Source organism: Aspergillus foveolatus (genome assembly GCF_047715535.1).
Source record: "Aspergillus foveolatus strain CBS 279.81 unplaced genomic scaffold BDW70scaffold_9, whole genome shotgun sequence".
NCBI lineage: Eukaryota > Fungi > Ascomycota > Eurotiomycetes > Eurotiales > Aspergillaceae > Aspergillus > Aspergillus foveolatus.
The window spans coordinates 1-18,353 of NW_027396073.1; the positions used below are offsets into that span (position 1 = coordinate 1).

An 18,353-nucleotide genomic window follows, 5' to 3' on the forward strand; every position below is an offset into this window, starting at 1 on the left:
AAAAAAAAAAAAAAAAAAAAAAAAAAAAAAAAAAAAAAAAAAAAAAAAAAAAAAAAAAAAAAAAAAAAAAAAAAAAAAAAAAAAAAAAAAAAAGCTAAAAAACAGCTCTTAAATCCTCTCCAATGGACTGGTAGTAACGACAAATGACACTACACAGCCTCGGGAAACAACCTAAGCAGGATGAGTCAAGCAAGACGCATGAATGACATAGTTCTGTGTCATCGTCCGTCGCTCAAGCCAAATGAAACTCGTAAGTCGTGCATGAATTGAGTTGACAGGGCGGATGAAGAAAGTCGGAGCTGAACAACCCCCACAAGGCCGCAAACCGCCAGGCGAGGCTCAAACACCGCCCTTTGCCTAATGTCCTGCAGCCGTTTCTATAGCGAACCGGCGGTGTTGGGGGCCCTTGTGGGGTCGATGTGCCCCACTTTAGTATCAAGTATTCCGGTATTCCACCTGTAGTGTAAGAGTAGTGCATTGCAAGCAGCACATTGAAGCTGAAACTGCTGACTTCTAAGGCTCGAACTGGCTATTAGCCTGAGGCTAGTTCATGTCGCTGGGCGCGTCTCTCGCGAACCCTGAGGTGTCGGTGGGCAGAGGGGCCGAGGCTGCGCACTGCACTAACTGCGCTCGCACTACTACCTTGTTTGTCGCTGGACTGTGCAGGGTTTAGATGCGGCTGAAGGACTAGACTACACTACAGTTCGTGGACTTGGAATTCTCGGTTTCCCTTGCTTCCGCGCAATGATCAATAATGTCAATAATAATAGGTTGGTCATAATATCTGATGATGCCGTAGCTAGTCTCGTGTAATCAACTGTCTTGGGTAAGCTGGACCGCGAGAAGCTCGGCCATGACTGCAGGAACCTTACCAACCACAATCATCAAGCTCGTCAGATAAAAATAGTTGATTCACAAATTTCTAATCTCGATAAGAAAAAAAAGGGAAAAAAAAAGAAAAACGAAAAGCAATTATCAAATTGAGTTTGAGTAGGAAACAATTGGAAGCAAGTAAACTCCCAACGCCGCACTCTCATGCTGCACAATTATCTCATAGAATTCATTCCATCGAGGCCAGCTCGCTCATAATGTCCCAAACGAAAATCGAAACCAACAGATCCAAGAGTCAATCCTGTGTATGTGTAAGCCCAAACCAATGCCCAAGTCTAAATTGATATGTTATCCCAAAACGTCTGATTCCGCTGTACTGTATGCCATGCTGTGTCGTATCACTGTCGCTCCAAAAACCAAAAACCAAAACCCAGCGTCAATCAATTGGACGTAGACGAGTCGTAAACCTGCAGATCGTTAGTCCAAAACTCGGCGATTGCTTCACTGGTGTCGTCCTCTCACCTCAGTTGTTCGCTCATTTGACGTGAGTGCATAGATCGCAGGCGATATGATGGCACATCACACACTGGACATTGTGCGTGTATACTTTGGGGCCGTCGTTGCACTTGCAGCAGATGTACAGGCTGGAGCTGCTGAAATAGTTGGGTCGTTGGAATTGGCTGATACCGTGGCCGCGGTGAGAGCGGGTGTAGTGCAGAGCCGGCGAGGTCTCCATGTCAAAAGAGCCAGAGAGAGCAGACAGAGGACGGTAAGCCTCCGGGATCTGAGATGGAGCGAGGTATGAGGGCATCTTGATGCGGCGAGATAGGCTTTGACTCAAAGAGGGAGACAGAGTGGTAAAGTTGGCTGAGAGCGAAACTGTTTTTTTGGTTGATCGACTGATCAAGAGAAGATGCTGGCGAAGCGTGAAGTGCAAGTTGATGAGAAGCGACGAGACGAGGGAAGGGAGAGTATTTAACTTGAAATGTGAATCACATAGCTCTCGTCCAGGCAGACCCCAGCCAGGCATCACGCCCCAAACGGGCTATGCCTGAGCCACAATGTGGATAGGGCCCCCGAGGCATCCTCTGCAGTGACAGCATCGATCCTCTACTTAGATCGAGGACCGAGCTAAAGGGCGGAGCCTGATTCGTGCTCTATGGAAAATCAGTAAATGACGCTTTAGCAGATTTGCAGCTAGCAGATTACTCTATTGTCAGTGAGTCAGCCTCTGATCACGTTGGCTGGCCAAAAGGCAGAGACGAGGCTTTGTTCAGTACGCCCGCTTTGCCCGGCCTGGCCCTCCAAGGGCGGGCTCCGCTTGCTGGCCCCAAACAGAACGGGGTGGTATGTGTGCTGTGTCTCTGGCAGCTGAGAAACGCGTAGTGCAATTTCGGTGCCCTCGATCGTGTCACCGTCAGATCGAGCCAGAGCCGTTGGTTGTTTTGGTCTGCTATTGTTCCCTTCTGGCAAGGTTGCCTAAGGTGTAGGCAGGCACACGGCTCCGTGCTCACTAAGCTCTAAGGCGTGAACAGCCCTCGGATCCACTTCCGTGCCCTGCCCTGCTGAAAGATGGACGGTAGTGGATCTAGTACTATCTAATTGCTATTCTTGCAAATAATCGTAAATAATAATTATTTCTCACTCAGTCTCCCCGATCACCTTTTTCAGGCTGTTTACGGGGCGTGGGCGCTAATTGGCAAGGCCAGACAGTGTCATACTCCGCTTCAACCTCAGGTCAGCAGGCACCAACCGTCTCTGCCTAGGACATCGAAAATTACATTGACTTCTGTTCTTAAAAATCTGGAATTTCCTTTTTTTTAATCTGGCAGTCAGTGTTTGTTCGGCACCTTGTGCTACGCATTAAAGACGTGCGCCAACGGAGATCAGTGCAGGGGCCCAGGATGCACGAGTTCCAGCTACCAACTGCTCGGATACCCATGTTGCGCCCGCGCCTACTTGGGTGCTTTTGCTTAGACTGGCGTTAACAAACGTTCATATAGCCCGTCGCCCGGGTTTGCGCGCGGTTTCAGAACATAATCCGACTCCGTCATCAACGGCGGGCACGCCCAGGTTTGCCCTCCGCCCAGAAACGAGACAAGACTCGTGGCGCTTCTACACCGATTGCAACGCCCGGATTGAATGGATTGACTGGATTGAGGCAGAAATTTTCATGCCTATTTGTCGGTGGGGCTCGTCTTCGGTTAGGTAGATGCTTCTCTATGAAGTGACGATATCACGAAGCTGCAAGCTAGCTCGGCGACTGATATGTTTCCGCGGGGATCCCGAGTGCCAGTCCTTTCTGAAGCATTTCCAGGCATCGTGAGATCTCGCAAGTGTCGAGATAATCTATCCCCATGGCACACTGTCACATTGTCTCAGGGCTGTCGCATCGCATTGATTTTTAAGCTTTGGGACATTGTTCTATGAACCGGTTCCGCTGGAAGCTTGGAGGAGACGGGACGAACCGTGGCCTGTGGGCTGGGTAACTCTGGCTATGATCACGTGTTAATTTGCATTGTTTGTATCGTTTGCAGCTGTAGCCAAGTATCTCAGCTTGCGCTGCGACGTCAGCAGCCCCTGCTTTGCAGTCAGGTTTATCGCGGTCCGATCATGGTTTTTATGCATATATAACATACTACCCTCATATTGTAATTCCTAATGCGGAGCCGCTTCACCTGCGGCGTCCGTCAGTAACGTGAAATGGCTGGGCAACCTGACCGGCGCATCAATCTTGCCGTTGCCCGCGTCATTCCAGTGGTTCTCTTTGGAATAATCATCTACTCCTGCTACGTGATTACCAAGCCGCTATGCAGTGAGTTTGCCGCTTTTTGCAATAGACATTAAGCACTAACGTTCTGCAGTTGACTACCTGATCGACCCGCTTCCGAAGTACAACCGTCCCAGCCGCGTTGGCGCCGGCGCCGCGATAATTGTCGTATTCTATATTCTCTTGCTATTCGTGATAATAACCTACCTTCGGCTATTGTACAGCGTTGTATATAATCCGGATCTCCTCCCTCGATCCCAAGCCGCGGACCAACAATCCACGCCTGCGAAGCAGTCGAAGTCCCGTTCCGGGAGGAGAAAGGGGCATGGGCATCGGAAGTCGAAGTCGGATGAAGTATCGGACAAACCTGCCGGCGATGTGGAAAGGGCACTGGATTATAATGCCGGACCTCTGGTGCTCCCATGGGATACCGCTGGGTTAGAGTACTTCTACAAAAAAGACGTCTTTGTGTGCCAGCCGGATGGGAGACCTATATACTGCTCGAAATGCTGTCACTATAAGCCGGACAGGACCCATCACTGCCGAGAGGTGGACCGGTGCGTGCGGAAAATGGACCACTTTTGTCCCTGGTGAGTCCTCCACGCCGCTGTTGACGACGGTGTGACTGACAGCTTGCAGGGTCGGGGGTGTGGTATCGGAAACATCGTTCAAGTTCTTTATCCAGTTCGTCTTCTACACGGCTTTGTTCTGTATGACAGTCCTCATTGTGTGTGCTATATACACTGCCGAGCTGAGACAAGATGTGAGTTTGATTTCTGGATCAAGGAATATATGCTAATTCTCTCTAGACTGGCGATGTTAACCCTCATTGGGCTATCGGAGTTGGACTGTACGTACCTATCGCTTAATGATAAAACCAGCCTCAGACTAACAGCCACAGGAGCGGTTTCTTTGGCTTATTCACTTTTGGAATGACTCTTAGCTCTCTGCAACTTGCCGCCTTCAACCTGACAACGATTGAAAATCTCAACCGACGGTCCGCCGTATGGACACTGGCTATCCGCGTTCCGAGCCATATGATTTCGCGAATTCAACCCGGAACACGCTGGGCTCCAACATTTCGCACTATAACATATCCCTTACCACCTATACCACCGCCTTTGTCTGCAATGCCGACTCAGCCTGCTGCAGGAGAAGGCGACAATTCCTATTCTCCTCCACCTGTACCCTCAGCAGATCCCTCCGCGGAACAACATATCTTCGCCATCCTCCAAACCCTTCCTGGAGAAAACCCCTTCGCACTTGATAGCCCGCTCAAAAATCTCCAGCAGGTGCTCGGCCACTTCATAATCGATTGGCTCCTCCCCATCAAGCGCAGTCCATGCGCAGACCACAGCAGCGCAGAAAGTGAATTCGTTATGGGACCTGTGGTGTCCCGGTTAAAGAAGGAGGCAGGGCTGGAATTGAAAGATGCTGCAGCTGGCTCCACCACTACAAAGCATAAAAACAGTAATCATAATAGCTCTCCAAGTGCGCCCGCAGATCAACGTTCAAGACTCAAACAGAAAAGGAGAAAGCATCACCATCACCATCATCATCATCGGCATTCATCAACGACCGAAACGACCTGACCGCATCTCTAGACTGGCATTTGCATTGCTCGTGGATATTGTCAGTTTTTTTCCCCTCCGTTTATCAATTTAATGATTATTGGCTGGCTGGCTGTTCTTCTTGGAGGTTAGGTATAGACTGCTATTAGGGGATGTTGGTGTCGCCTACTTTTCCCTTTTATGGACTCGTACTTTAAATGGCCTATTCCCTATCTAATATACCAGTTGATCAAGTCTTCTTTAGTTCATCAGTTTGCCTGGAGATTTCTGACTCCAACAAACTTCTGCTAAAGGACCCTCATTGCCGTACGGTAGATACTTGCTGCATTCTCATTCAATTGCTGCCGACGAGACGGTAAATGTTCATCTGTCTCCCCATGCTTCTCGACTGAATCATCCTTAACATTAAAGGGTCGATTCGGATGAAAATGGAAGAGGAATGCAGAAAGGACTTTCAGTCTGTAAGCTGGTCGTGGAGCTCCACTTCTTCGCCCTTGTCTGACTTCTCTTCGGTCTCTGAAGGCAGAGATTTTATACTTCACATAAGATAACATATTATTCAGATATGTACTAGAATGAAGACAATTGAACAAACTGGTTTAAACTGCATTTAGAAATTCCTTCAAACTGGTGCAGAACACGAAGTGCTTTTCTTATATAATTATACGGAGTTATTGAACAGTGTAGGTGGAAAGTATATATAGTCAAAATAGCCCTAAGAACCCCTAATTAGCTTGGTCGATTGCGGCTCGAATGCTTGACGCAAGGTCAGAACGCTGAAGCTTCATGACATTAAAACCTGAACCGCATGATGCAAGGCAGCAAGCTCTCGATCTCAGATCGGAGGCAATGAAATGAACACCCCCAAGGGAAGCGGTTCTGAGTGAAGCGTAGATCTTCCTATATTGACGACTATAATGACGACATAACGCCTTGATCGGGAATAGCTCCAACATGCAGTCCTCAACCTCGCTGCTTTACTGTAACTCACCACGACATGCAATCATCGTCATCGATCAGGATCGCCCTTTTCGCTCCTTGGTCTTGTATCTCTAGTTTCTTTTCTCTCTCTTCTTTTAATCTTTTCGGTTCTCTCTATCATCATTATCTTTCTTTTCGTTCCAGGCTCCTCCTTCATTCCTCCCCCCTTCCGCTCGCTGCCTTGTCGCGTTGCGGCCTGCCTCCGACCCTCCGCCTTTTTTTTGCGCTAATCCATTCATTTAACGGTCGATCTCGCGGTCTGCCAACCCCCGACCTGGGCGACTCAATCGACAATCCCAGAGGCTGATTCTGCATCTTCGCGTCGCTTCCAAGCGGACGCTCGCTGAGCCATGTTCCGCAGAAGGAGGAGCGCCTCACAACATCGGGTATGTCGTCCGATTCAGTTCCTTTATATTTTCCCTTTCCCAGTTGAGACCAGTTCAATTGTTTGCAACGGCTTACCGAACCTACGCAGCATCAGCACCAGCTTTCGACTTCCAACACGCAGAATGCGCAATCGGCCGCTACCCGTGCCTTCATTCAGTCGCAACCTTCGTCCAGTAACCTCTCATCCGCAGCCGCAGCCGCCGCTCTCCGCAGTCTGACACCCACCCCGACGCCTATCGAGAATGTCCAGACCAAGCGGATGCTCCAGCGACGGTCGTCCCTCTCATCGCAACCAGTTGGATCAGCCACTCTCCGCCCATCCAGTCGCAATGGCCTCCGACGATCTAATAGTTCAGCCTCTATGAGCGCGCGGACATTCCGGGATCAGTCCCCTGGTCGCCCATCCTCAAGCTATTCGACCATGTCCACACCAGCCGTTGTGCCACCTCTTCCATCAATACCTCCGGAATTCTCGGGCAGGAAGAACCAACCTCGGCGGTCTGTCAGCCTGGGCCCGAGTGCGTTACCTCCAACTTCACGTACAAGACAAATCAACGGAAGACGGAATATCACGTCACCCACAAATGTACCTGACAGCCCGCGAGCTGTCGCTAGCTCGGAAGCCAGCCCGAGTTCGCCGCTGCATCAGAGGTCTGAAAGCAGGAATTCAATAAATTTCTCCTACCCTATGAATTCTCGCACCAATTCGCCGACAATACCTTCGGGATTTCACGATCGCCAAGACTCAGCTGCCAGCGCAGCCGCTTCACTCAATCAGCGTTCTAGCGCTCAGTATCACCAAAACAAAACACATGCTGCTGCGCCTGGAAGCCCCGCGAGGAGTTCTCGCCCCGTAACAAGTGCGCTTGCAGCTGCCCAAGCCGTGACAGTGGGTTGGAATGAAGAGCCGAATACGCCGCCAAGTTCCTCTCGCCCGGCGCGTCAGCAACAAGCTATTGAACGGTCGCCGAGCCGGAGTCCAGCATCAGTCGACGTCAAACCACGTCCCGCCGTCAAGAGGACGTCCGCGACTTCAGAGAATCGTCCAGTTAAAGAACGTTCCCGACCGTCGCCTGCACAACCATCATCACCCATTCCAACGCCTTTGAAGGAGAGGGAGAATGGGCCATTGGCGGTGCCTTTGAAAGAACCCCCAAGGCCCCTGACGCCCCCTATCACTGAGAATGAAAATGTAGTACGGACCCCAACTGTTAGTCCACCACAGACGAAACCAGCCGCGGAACTGGACCGTGAGCGCCAACCGGCAGCCTTAGCCCAGCCAGGTAGCCCAGCAAGATCGGCTCATTTCCCTAGTCAACTTACTGTGGTGGGTTTCCCGGGCGATCAACTACATCAACCCCCTCCCCGGTCTCTTTCTCCGGCTAAGTCCGCCATGAAAAACCGAAACAGCTCTCTATCCCCCGATGGAAGGCTCTCAGGCATCCTACGTCCTGGTCCCTCGTTGAGCGAAATTTCAGATGCAACGTCTGTGGCATCCGATGACGGCGTGAGACCTAACCACCGCAGGAAACCCGTGAAGGTTAGCTTTGACGATGAGGCGGAAATTGTGGGAGTGGCTGCAAGCCCTCCAACGTCACCAGAAGATGTTGTCCCCGAATCCCCTCCGGGAAAGTCCAAGTCGAAACCAAGCTGGTTCAATCTTCACAAAAGGAAATCCTCACCTTTGCGCTCTACCGACGAAGATGAGTTTGATGGGGTGTTGAAACCTCGCGCAGCTCTACCGTCCTTTGGCAGTATTCGAGGTAATAAAGATGGTGCGCGACTTGAGGCAGCCATTCAGCAGGAAGTGGATGATGATTTAGATATGGAGTCGGACGATGATTTCATCAATGGCCATGTCGTCAACAGTATTGTCTCTCGTGCATCAGAAGCGAAAGTAACAAAGCAGGAACGGACTAGTAACAAGCTGCCCGCTGTGCTTACTGATACAGCTGCAAAGGGTGATGCGGAAAAGGAAGCTACCCCGGTTGGTGAATTTGATATGGAGCCCACACTTTTCCATAAGACGCAGCTCTCGCCATTGGTGGAGGTTCCATCTGAACAAAATCTTCCCCTCTCCGAGGAACAGCACCTTAAATTGCCTGATATCACACTGCAACCGGCGACCCCAGACCCAGAAAAGGGAAGAGCAAGCCTTGAAGAATGGATTAGTCCAGAAGAGTACCCACGTCAATCTATTGAAGCAGAGACCGAAGAGCCGAGTCAGCTGATGGGAAAGAGAAGAGATTCAGCTGATGATGACTCCAGTTCGAGCATTTACAGCGATGCGGAGGAGGACTTGGCTGGTGATGGTTATGGATCTATCAACGCTATTGTTGACTACGAAACGGCATCTTCGGTGCCGGGAGTCGCAGTCACAACGTTGCAGGATGAGACACATCGCGCTGAGCATAGTCCCTATGCAACGGACGTTCCGGAGACCTGCCAGATCGCTCGTGTGCAGACTCCTGTCCGGGAAGACTTAACGGCCCCGGCTCATAGTTCACCCGGTCTAATTGAACCGCTTCCGCTCTCATCACCTCCCGCGCAGTCTGAAGCTGAGACAGCTTTTGCTCAAAGAAAGAACGCTCGCTCAACAACAGTGCCGGTTGAAGTATTTAGCATTGCTAATGTACGAGAGGATAACCCCCAAGAAGTGAACACTCGTTCAAAGCAGGTGAAAGCCAATGGTTCTAGAGCTCAGCAAGTCCAACAACAGAGCCAAACCCGCGAAGCCTTGAAGCCGATTGTGCAGAATGAAGTGAATAGCCAGGCCCCCGCGGAGCTGGAAGTGAGCGGAGGTGCCCACATACCCCGACGACAGTTGTCAAACGGAAGTGACTCGTCCAGTAGTTTCAAACGAGCACGAAGAGCTGGCAGTGGCGGAATGGGAATGAAGCGGACCCTACGGGGAAGCCAGCAAGAAAGCTCGGCTCCTGTTTCCCCTTCGAGGTCAGCTGCTCATGTTGATTCTTCTACTATGCCCTCCGCCTTAGGAACAGGCACCTTGCGCACGACCTTGCGAAACAATGCCTCGCGAAAGGAGAAGCCGTCATTCTTTTCTGCGGGCAAGGCGCAGAAAGGAAAACTTGCGAAAAGTTCCAACATGCCGTTTGCTTCTCGCTTTCCGGATTCTGACTCTGACTCTGATGATGGCGTCCAGAGTCGACGACTACCACGTCTGGGCCATCGGTCAGCAAGAAGTATGAGCGATTATGACATGCGCCCTGTTCGTGGTATCCCGCGTCGGCAGGACGCCTATGACGGGGACTCTACTGAGCTAGAAGATAGCTCTGATGGTGAACGACGACCCAACTCTGCACCACGAGGCTTAGCGGCAGAAGCCCCCGCACCAAAACCCCAGTCTCCGACTGTCCGAGATCCTGCGCTGGCTGCAGTGGCCAAATCTCGTGGCATGACGGAGGAGGAACTGGAGGAATTGCTTAACCGCGGATCACCTCGTAAGCCTAATATTCTCAACCGTTTGAGCATGAAAAAGTCGAAACCAGTCCCGAAGCGTGGAAAACTACAGCTATCCCAGGGGCTCTCGAATAGAATATCCCCAGAGCACGCACAAGCACAGGGCCGAGACGCGGAAGTCGATAATGACAGCCCTAAGGTTGTGTCAAATTCTTCGAAGCTTACCAAGAAGTCTTTCCACAAGGCAGCTCATTCTGATTCCTGGCCTCTCAGCTCTGAACAAGCAGACCCTGTCGACTCCGGCATCGGATCAGTTTCATCACCTTCGAGTGCCCAACAATCCGCACAAGCTCAGACGCCGAATGGAGGTGCGGTCAACGGTAACAGACCTTTCTCACAACAGCAGTCTTTTGGCACCACAACCGAGTCTGCCCCTTTGCAGGAGCACGATCAATCCGTCTTAAAAAGCAATCGTGCCTCGGATGTGGTCATTGAAGGGTCTGGGCGCAAGAAGCGTTTCCAACGCTTGAAGAAAGCATTTGGCATTGGCAGGTGATCATGACTGAACAACCCGCGCCATTATCAGCCATCCACGATCTAATCGTTTATACTACGCTCTGATATCTTTTGACGTTTATACTTTCTTCTCCACCGCCGTTTTTCTCCTTTTTCAAATCAGATATACTGTTTTAATATCTGTTGCACTATATTATACCATACCATATCACTTCACAGATATCGCCTGTGACCTGACTTACTCAATGTCTACTTGCAGAAGCGAATCTACTCGCCACAGCTGTCCGTGACAGCAAAGATTGTGCGACCGGAATTTTTTTATATATAATTTTATTTTTCGCGAACATTTTGATACCCTCGTTTGGTCCTGTGGTTGTGGCAGCTCGCGAAGTCGGAGTGACCCAAGTGCCCATAAAGGAGCCGATTTATGTTATATATGAGAATGATCTTCTGGAAATGGAATTTATGGGGCGCCGCGCTTTAATGCACTTTTTTATTGTATCATCACCATACTGTACCACTTCACCTATTCTTAATAAGGGATGAGAAATGCGGAGTTGGCGTAGGTAGGGTATACGGTACATGGCTGAATACAGTCAGTTCCCAATGGAATGAGTTCGGAGGATTTAACTATGCTATACTCTATCCGGAGTACAGTGAGTCCGGTGGCGTGTAAGACGAAGCTCTTGAGTCTCGACAGAATGAGTGATATTGTTCTTGGGGAAGAGCGCTATATTGTTAATAGCCCATGCTGGTTCCGGTGAATGTGCAACTTTCAATCTGCTTCGACGACACGACAGAACCCGGCGGGGACGGACGGCACTCATACCTTGTCTGTAGTCTGAGATGTGGCTACTGTTGCCCTGAGTATGAGTAAATTATGGAGAGTTTCTGTCGACGATAGTTGATAGCAGCCTAACATTGTCGTTTATAATTTTGCACCTATGAGATTGAAAATTCACACACTTTTGAGTTCCAGCGGCAGGGCGAGAATGATGTTATTGTTTTGTGGTAAATTTTGGCATCAACTACTCAAAAGATGCACGGGCATACTCGGCGGTAGACCTATTATCTTCAACCTGTGATAATAGAATATATCTCGAGATCGTCCATATATTCGCGTATTGCGTACAGCCTTAGCTTGAGTACTTAGGTTGAGAAGCTCAGTAAATAGTCCCATTTCTTGCGCCATTGTTGATGGCATATGGGCGGTCCTTAGTGACGTGAGCTAGAGCCTGGAGGCTTGGGGCGGTTGGCAGCGCAACAACCTCGGGACGGAATCAACCTCCACTGCGATCGATGGATGGGATCGACCCACACGGCACCCCAGCCAAGTGAGCCAGCCACAGTTCCTGTTCCAAATCTCGGTCCGCTGGCCTCCGGCTACTGTAACATCAATCCAGCGATCCAGGCTCACCCAATCCCTATAGCGAAAAATAGAAGGCTGGACAAGATCCAGCGCAGGTGAGAACCGAATCGTGAGCTATCAATATTCGGCCACGCTCAGACTCGCTCAGAGACCATGCTTTCTTACTGTGGAGCCGCGATGGCGGGGCGAAGGAAAGCTGTCCGACTCCAAAAACATCGCCAATGGCAACAGACCACGGGGCTGGGCGCATGCAAATCAGGCCCGTGATCTGATGAGTCTCGAACAGCGAGTTCGCGCGTCCGTGATACTGTCAACGAAGGGTGTGGGAATGGAATCGGCGAGGTTGGGCTCGACCCAAGCCTGATATTTTTGGAGCAGCGCCATTATTCGTCCTTGTAGATCGTGCCGAAGCTCAGCGGAGCTAGCGCTAGAAAGTCCCGATTAGACCCGCGAGCTGGAACCTGTTGCCATGGTGATGTATGAAGTGGCTGGGAAGAGAGCTGTGTGATGGCGCAATCGAGGTCGCTCATTGGGGGACGGTTTGGTGTATCTGCATCTCGGTGCTTCTACTGCCGCATGTGATAAGGCGTGCGCTTCGCTGCTCTTGAGTGCTGATTCTGGGACTCTCATTGAACGGGGGGTGCGGTTCTAGTCTTGCTGCAGAAGCGGCTGACGGAGACGGTGGACATGTGTTTGTGCAGCAGCTATTATTATTGCCATGCCATCTTGTATGAACTGAATTGAGTCGATCGAAGAGGACAATGTTCTTTAAGCGAGACTTCCGTGTTGAATTGATCATGAGGGGGCATTGTTTCTGGATCAAGACGAGCCGTAGTGTACCGTAGAGTGTTGTAGTTGAGAGGAAGAAAAGAAGAGGCTGGACGGATCAGGAAAGGCGCGGTAAACAAACGCGTAACAACAACGCCCGCAGATAAAGGCCACCACCTCACCTTCGATCCCCTTCTCTCTTCTCTTCTTCTTCCCATCTTCATCTTCCATTCCATCAATCTTACATTCCCAGCTTTAACCTTATCCTCAAATTCCTACCCCAGGAATTCTCCGCATCTTCAGTCAGGCATAGATCTCTCGCCAGATCTATCTTGCACTACCTTTTCTCTACGAGAAAGACTTCCCCGTGAAAAGTCTTTTCTTGTCTCATCTTCCGAGTTGTTATTTTTAACAGTTCGGGAGAGATTCGAGAAAAGACGCTCAAAGGACAGCCAACCTGGACTTTGACGCCCGCGTCCCCATCCCCTTCAGTGTCTTCCCGTCGTCGTACCGGAGTGACGCTGTTCCTGAGACTACTCTTGCCACCGAGAGAGTAGAGGGAGAAGTCAACCTCGTTAGCACTTCGCACGTCGAACGGGAAGATACTCGAACCTCTGCCCCTCTCCCCGACCCAAAAGTCTACGGAAAGGAAGAAGTCGATCTTCACGTCGAACGTCGTTCTGATCGCCGAGGTGACAACTGGACCGTTGTCGACGAACGTGTGCAGGAAAACCGCTATCCCCAGGTAGAACTCGCTCGTGAACGGTATGTTGGGTACTCTTTGCTTTTGCCATTTGTTTATTGTTTACCCCAATGAGACCGCCCAAGTGGAGAGCACAACAAGCGGTGTCACCCCAGGTCCTAGCTCTGACCACTGGGGACTGCGTGGCTGGGGGCTAGAGCTGTCTAGTCCCTCGGCTAGTTTACGTGGCTCCAAAATCAAAACAAAATCCGATTGTCCCAGCCCCAAATAAAAACAATCCAATCATGCCCTGCTCCCTGCCACCGCGTCTTCTTCCCTCGTGTCTCTTTGTTTACTTCACTTGACCTTGCCTGACCTTACCCTACCCACCCTACCTCACCTCACCTCACCTCACCTTGCCTTGCCTTATTTCACTTCACTTTGCTTTCACCCTTTCGTCTTCTAACTTGCAATCCATAGCTATCGCGAACAATCCGCTCCTGCTCCTGCTTCTGCGTCCCTCTACCAGGACTACTACCAAGAGAAGCAACAAACCTACGATAAGACTCTTGAGAGCCAGCTCGACAGAACTGAGCACGAGTACCGCCGTCGTTACCAGCCAACCTACGACGTTCAGTCCTCCTACAGCCGCTCCCAAGCTCCTGTAGAGTCACTCGAAGGTCCTCGCCAGCACACCTCTGACGTCTCTAGCCGCTTTTCTGGGCCTAACGTCGTCAGTTACGATCGCGAATACAAGGCTCAAACCCTCGACATTCCTAGCGGGAAGTCTTACACCAACCGTCAGGTCAGTGTAGAGAGTGTCAAGAACCCGGCTCCTACTAGCAACAAGGTCAAGGTTTTCAAGACCACTACAGTAGTAGATCATCCCAACGCTCGCAAGATGGGTTACTACGACGACGACGGTAACTACCACTCCTTCCGTCGTGGTGTGGAACGCGCTGTCGACCGCATCACGCACCCCTTCCATCACCACCACCATGATCACCATGACCACCACCGCGAAGAAGTAATTGTCACTGACGAACGGGGCCCAGTTCGTTACCGTGACGGTGTCAAGGAGAATGTCCGTATCGTTGAGCCCCGCGGCGCTGCTGCTACTACCTCCGAGACGGTTCCCATCCCTACCCACTTTATCCGCGTCGGCGACATTCTTGTCCTCCAGGGCCGTCCTTGCCAGGTCATCCGCATCTCCAGCTCCCCTATGACTGACCAGCGCCGCTACACTGGTGTTGACCTCTTCACTCGCGAACTCCACGAGGAGTCTAGCTTCGTCTCTAACCCTAAGCCCTCGGTGGTGGTTCAGACCATGCTCGGCCCGGTCTACAAGACATACCGCATCCTTGACATTCAGGACGGCACCCTTGTCGCTCTCACTGAGTCCGGCGACGTCAAGAGCGGTATCCCCGTGATTCCTCAGGGCAACCTTTACCAGCGCATCAAAGACGCCTTCCACGAGGGCCGTGGCTCCGTCCGCGCTCTGGTTATTAACGACGGTGGCCGTGAGCTCGTTGTTGACTATAAGATCATCCACTCTTCCCGTTTGTAAGCTGTCTACAGGGGTTCTCCAAAAACGACCTAGTCTGCTTATATGACGGGGCGGCGTCAGCAATGAAGTCACTCGCATTTGTTTGTTTGGTTGATTTTCTTTTGTTCTCACGAGTACGATCATTGATGACTTGAAGGACCTAAAGCAAGCTGTGTATCTGTTGGAAATTATATATTATGCAATGATGGAATGCCCTGTTTGGAAAACGTTGGAACTTTATACTTGTATCATGGGCTTCTTCTTGTATGTAGCAAACGTAATGAAGTGTAGATTGTTTTTCTGCTTGAACTATATTCATTTTACTTTGATAAGGCTGCATGTAGGGCCTGCACTTCAGATCGCACTGCTCTGCGCCGTATGGGCCGAAAACTTGCACTTGATCGAGACATACAACTTAGCCCGATGCCGGTCGTATATTCTATCTCTGTACTCAAGTATTAGAGCAACAGCGTGGCACCGTCTAACCTGAAGCCATTCACTGATAAAAGGCTATCTGCTCGTAATACCTATTTCTTACATCCTCAGCACCCCTAAGTCCGGAATATAGTAAGAATAATGGTAAATTGAACTGGATATAAGCATATTTCCATACTCCGTAGATGGATCAATAAATGACTGTAGCTAAGTATCCCAAAAGAAGACATGGCATGTAATGGAGCACAGACAGTAAACAGACAAGCGCGCGAGCTCCAACGAATCATCTAGCCAAAGACACGAAACGGCGCCTCGCCGTGCCGTGTCATGTCTGGTCGAGTCGAGGCGATTAATGAAACCAATCAATCAATCAATCATGTTCAAATAATATAAAGGGTAGGGAGAAGAGAAGAAATGGAAAATACAAAAACACCTGACCTAGGAGTATAGGTAAGATAGAATAGCAATGGAATCGAACGAAACGGAGCGACCACCATACTTGGAAGAAGAAAAAGATAAACGCCAAACCCGATGTCCTGTGTAAGTGTTATATGGTGCTTGTGCTGGAAGTAACGCAAAGCCAAAGCCGTAGCATATTGTACATGTCTGCCGTTGAGCGGTATAGTGGATGAGATGGATGAGTGACGTAGGTAGGGTGGGGTATCGTAGGCATGGATGGTTTCATAGTCACGATTATGCAGAGTGGGGCAGAGTAATGTGGAGTTATGGATGTCAAAGGCGCGTCGTGTAATGTGGGTGAAATTGGTCACCTTTCGCCGAACTTCCCATATTCTTGCTGCCATTTGAGGAGATGACGGGTGAGCACATCCATCATCTCAACGCTGCTGAGATCTTTGAAGTCTTTCTCTGTGGGCACACTATCCGAAGATCCTTCGCCGGCGGTCTTTGACACGTTTTCTGTTCGTTGCGCGTCGAAACCGTTGGATCGTTCAGGCGGAGTTGTGCTTTCGCCGGCGACGGCCATCTCGACTTGCATACGTGATATGAACTCCAATATAGCTGCTACCCGTCTCTTCATTTCATTCATGGTTGTTCGCTGATGGACGTAGCGGGGCCGGCTTGGTTTCCCTGTATCTGTGCCATTTACTGGCGTACTGAGAGAGCCAATTCGCGGGGAGTCCCCACCAGCATCAAGTGATTGCCCGCGGCGCGGAGAGTTTCCTGTATTTGAATCCGTTCCAGTCCCGTTCAGGTCTCGATCTCGTGTGTATTGATTGCGGCCTACGCGCCCACGTCGCGCAGGTGGCCGGCCGGATTTGCGTGTAGATGGACGTGAAGGGGCAGTTTCCGGAACCGGAGCCGAGGTTTCTGGGCTTCGCGGTGGGATTTCGGGTTCAATGGCCGTCATTTTGACTGGAGACTCTACTATTTCGTGATCTGATTCGGCTCCTTGGATACTGTTAGTTGGGATTTTCTGAATCGCATCGCCCTGAATCTCACCTTCGCCTTTTCGCCGATCACTCCTCCCTTTCCTTCGACCCGCTTGTTCCGGCTGTTCTACCTCAGGATCGTCCAGCTCCTTGGCGTCCTTTTCACGCTGTCCTCGGGACGTGGCTCTCGGCTTTCTATTGCCATTGATAATTGGTCTCGATTTGGACTCGTCGTCTGACAAAGCTGGTGATGCCGGGTTACTTTGCTTCTGATTAAAAGTAGGAGAAGGCGAACGCGTCCGTGGTCGTTTCGCGAGTTGTCGATGCCTGCGTATGTTGATGTCAGCAAAGGCTTTCAGATCCCTAACGCACAAGAACCAGGCCAAACATACGCGTCACTATCGCTGCGGCTTCGTTTGGGTCTCCGAGTAGTACTCTCCTCTCCGTCGGTAGTCTTGTTATCTTCCTTGCTTTCTTCTATGGCCCGTCGCAACTGTTCCTCCTCATCATACGCCGCATCACGGCTGTTCATAGTAGACCTACGCTTCGGATTGGGAAATGGGTCAGACTGCCTAGACTTCTGATCCTTCGCACGTTTTGCATTATCTCGGGAAGAGTCTCGGGAGGATACCGTAGAGGATGGAGCGGGTGCAACGGGAAGATACTGAGAAGAGTGTGATCTGCCTGATCGTAAGCGCAAGAACTTCATCTTCAAATTTCACAGAAGAAACTGTGTTTGCGAAGAAAAGGGTTCGGAGGGGCAACGAAGTTGATAACGCGAGAGGACGGATAGCTTAAACGAATTTCGGGTCGGCGCGTAATATTATCAAAGCTTGCGACGATGGGCTGAATTTTTCAAGTGCAACAGGACTAATTTGAGAGGAAAATAAGTAGGACTTACCCGTTTGTCTCACTTTTGATCCTATGTAGGTCTTTTCGACACTCTTCACAAAAATACTCATCAGGGCTCATAGCCTCATCCATAATCCCCACACAGCCACCATGCTGCCAGACCTTGCATGAATCACATTGGATGAACATGCTGCCGATATCATCTGACATCAGGTCTGATGAGTCCAGAGACGAATCTAAAGGATTCTCATCCTTGATCCCACTCTGCGCCCCATTGCGACTGAGAGCCTCGCGCCGAGAGGGTGGAAGCCCAGGATAATCCTGCTGTCCGCAGAGGCACCTAGTGATTTCTTCCTCATCCTCCTCATCGACATCATCGTCCTCACCATCCCCAATTTTGGAGTGTACGTCATTTTCTTCGTCTCCTCTCGCGCGTTGGCGTTGGCGCGTCTCGCGAAAATCGCCTTTGTCGGCATCGTCATCGGACTGCGAGCGTGGAGAGGGATTTTTGTGATTCGATCTCGTGCTTCTTTCTCGAGTCATGGAGGCTGAAGAACTGGAAGAATTCGTATGTTGAATCGCTGGCGAGGGCTGTGAGGTACGGGCACGAGAGGACCGACGGGGGCTCATTGTGGTGGAGGAGTGGCTTTACGCGGAAGAGTAAGGATAAAAAGTGCAGAAGCTGGTATAGGAAAGCTGTGAACGTCAGACGGTAGAGAGATAAATTATAGACTCTGCCAAACAGCGGATGTAGCAGGCAGGACGTGCCCGGAGGCAAGTCGTCGCAGATGATTGAGAGCTGGGTTCTCGAGCGACTCGTGCAGACGGAAAAAG

The 18,353-nt window shown here is 50.6% G+C and overlaps 6 protein-coding genes across 6 annotated transcripts; 3 read left to right on the forward strand and 3 right to left on the reverse strand.

The window, feature by feature from the left end:
* Positions 1-1,243: 1,243 nt before the first annotated feature.
* On the reverse strand, positions 1,244-2,046 carry BDW70DRAFT_120598 (uncharacterized protein). The gene is made up of 3 exons (XM_073734756.1): positions 2,041-2,046; positions 1,354-1,988; positions 1,244-1,298 (listed from the first exon to the last, which is right to left on the reverse strand). Exon 2 carries the CDS (start codon positions 1,859-1,861, stop codon positions 1,367-1,369), a length of 495 nt encoding a protein of 164 aa, XP_073598573.1. The 5' UTR covers positions 1,862-1,988; positions 2,041-2,046; the 3' UTR covers positions 1,244-1,298; positions 1,354-1,366.
* A 626-nt stretch (positions 2,047-2,672) lies between these two features.
* Positions 2,673-3,426, forward strand: BDW70DRAFT_130570 (uncharacterized protein). Its single transcript, XM_073735837.1, has one exon. It carries the CDS (start codon positions 3,100-3,102, stop codon positions 3,259-3,261), a length of 162 nt encoding a protein of 53 aa, XP_073598574.1. The 5' UTR covers positions 2,673-3,099; the 3' UTR covers positions 3,262-3,426.
* Positions 3,427-3,534: 108 nt separating this feature from the next.
* BDW70DRAFT_171877 (DHHC family palmitoyltransferase) lies at positions 3,535-5,374 on the forward strand (the record flags this gene model as incomplete). The annotated part of the gene is made up of 5 exons (XM_073743345.1): positions 3,535-3,646; positions 3,696-4,191; positions 4,241-4,364; positions 4,503-4,507; positions 4,545-5,374. 5 exons carry the CDS (start codon positions 3,535-3,537, stop codon positions 5,191-5,193), a joined length of 1,386 nt encoding a protein of 461 aa, XP_073598575.1. The 3' UTR covers positions 5,194-5,374.
* Positions 5,375-6,407: 1,033 nt separating this feature from the next.
* Positions 6,408-10,709, forward strand: BDW70DRAFT_120615 (uncharacterized protein). Its single transcript, XM_073734757.1, has 2 exons — positions 6,408-6,539; positions 6,629-10,709. The coding sequence occupies exons 1-2, from the start codon at positions 6,504-6,506 to the stop codon at positions 10,514-10,516; spliced, it is 3,924 nt and encodes a 1,307-aa protein (XP_073598576.1). The 5' UTR covers positions 6,408-6,503; the 3' UTR covers positions 10,517-10,709.
* A 2,917-nt stretch (positions 10,710-13,626) lies between these two features.
* Positions 13,627-15,144, reverse strand: BDW70DRAFT_130579 (uncharacterized protein). The gene has a single exon (XM_073735838.1). It carries the CDS (start codon positions 14,983-14,985, stop codon positions 13,966-13,968), a length of 1,020 nt encoding a protein of 339 aa, XP_073598577.1. The 5' UTR covers positions 14,986-15,144; the 3' UTR covers positions 13,627-13,965.
* Positions 15,145-16,042: 898 nt separating this feature from the next.
* Positions 16,043-18,149, reverse strand: BDW70DRAFT_148187 (putative transcriptional regulator (Cti6); the record flags this gene model as incomplete). Its single annotated transcript, XM_073738830.1, has 3 exons — positions 16,043-16,994; positions 17,060-17,347; positions 17,569-18,149. The coding sequence occupies 3 exons, from the start codon at positions 18,147-18,149 to the stop codon at positions 16,043-16,045; spliced, it is 1,821 nt and encodes a 606-aa protein (XP_073598578.1).
* Positions 18,150-18,353: the final 204 nt, after the last annotated feature.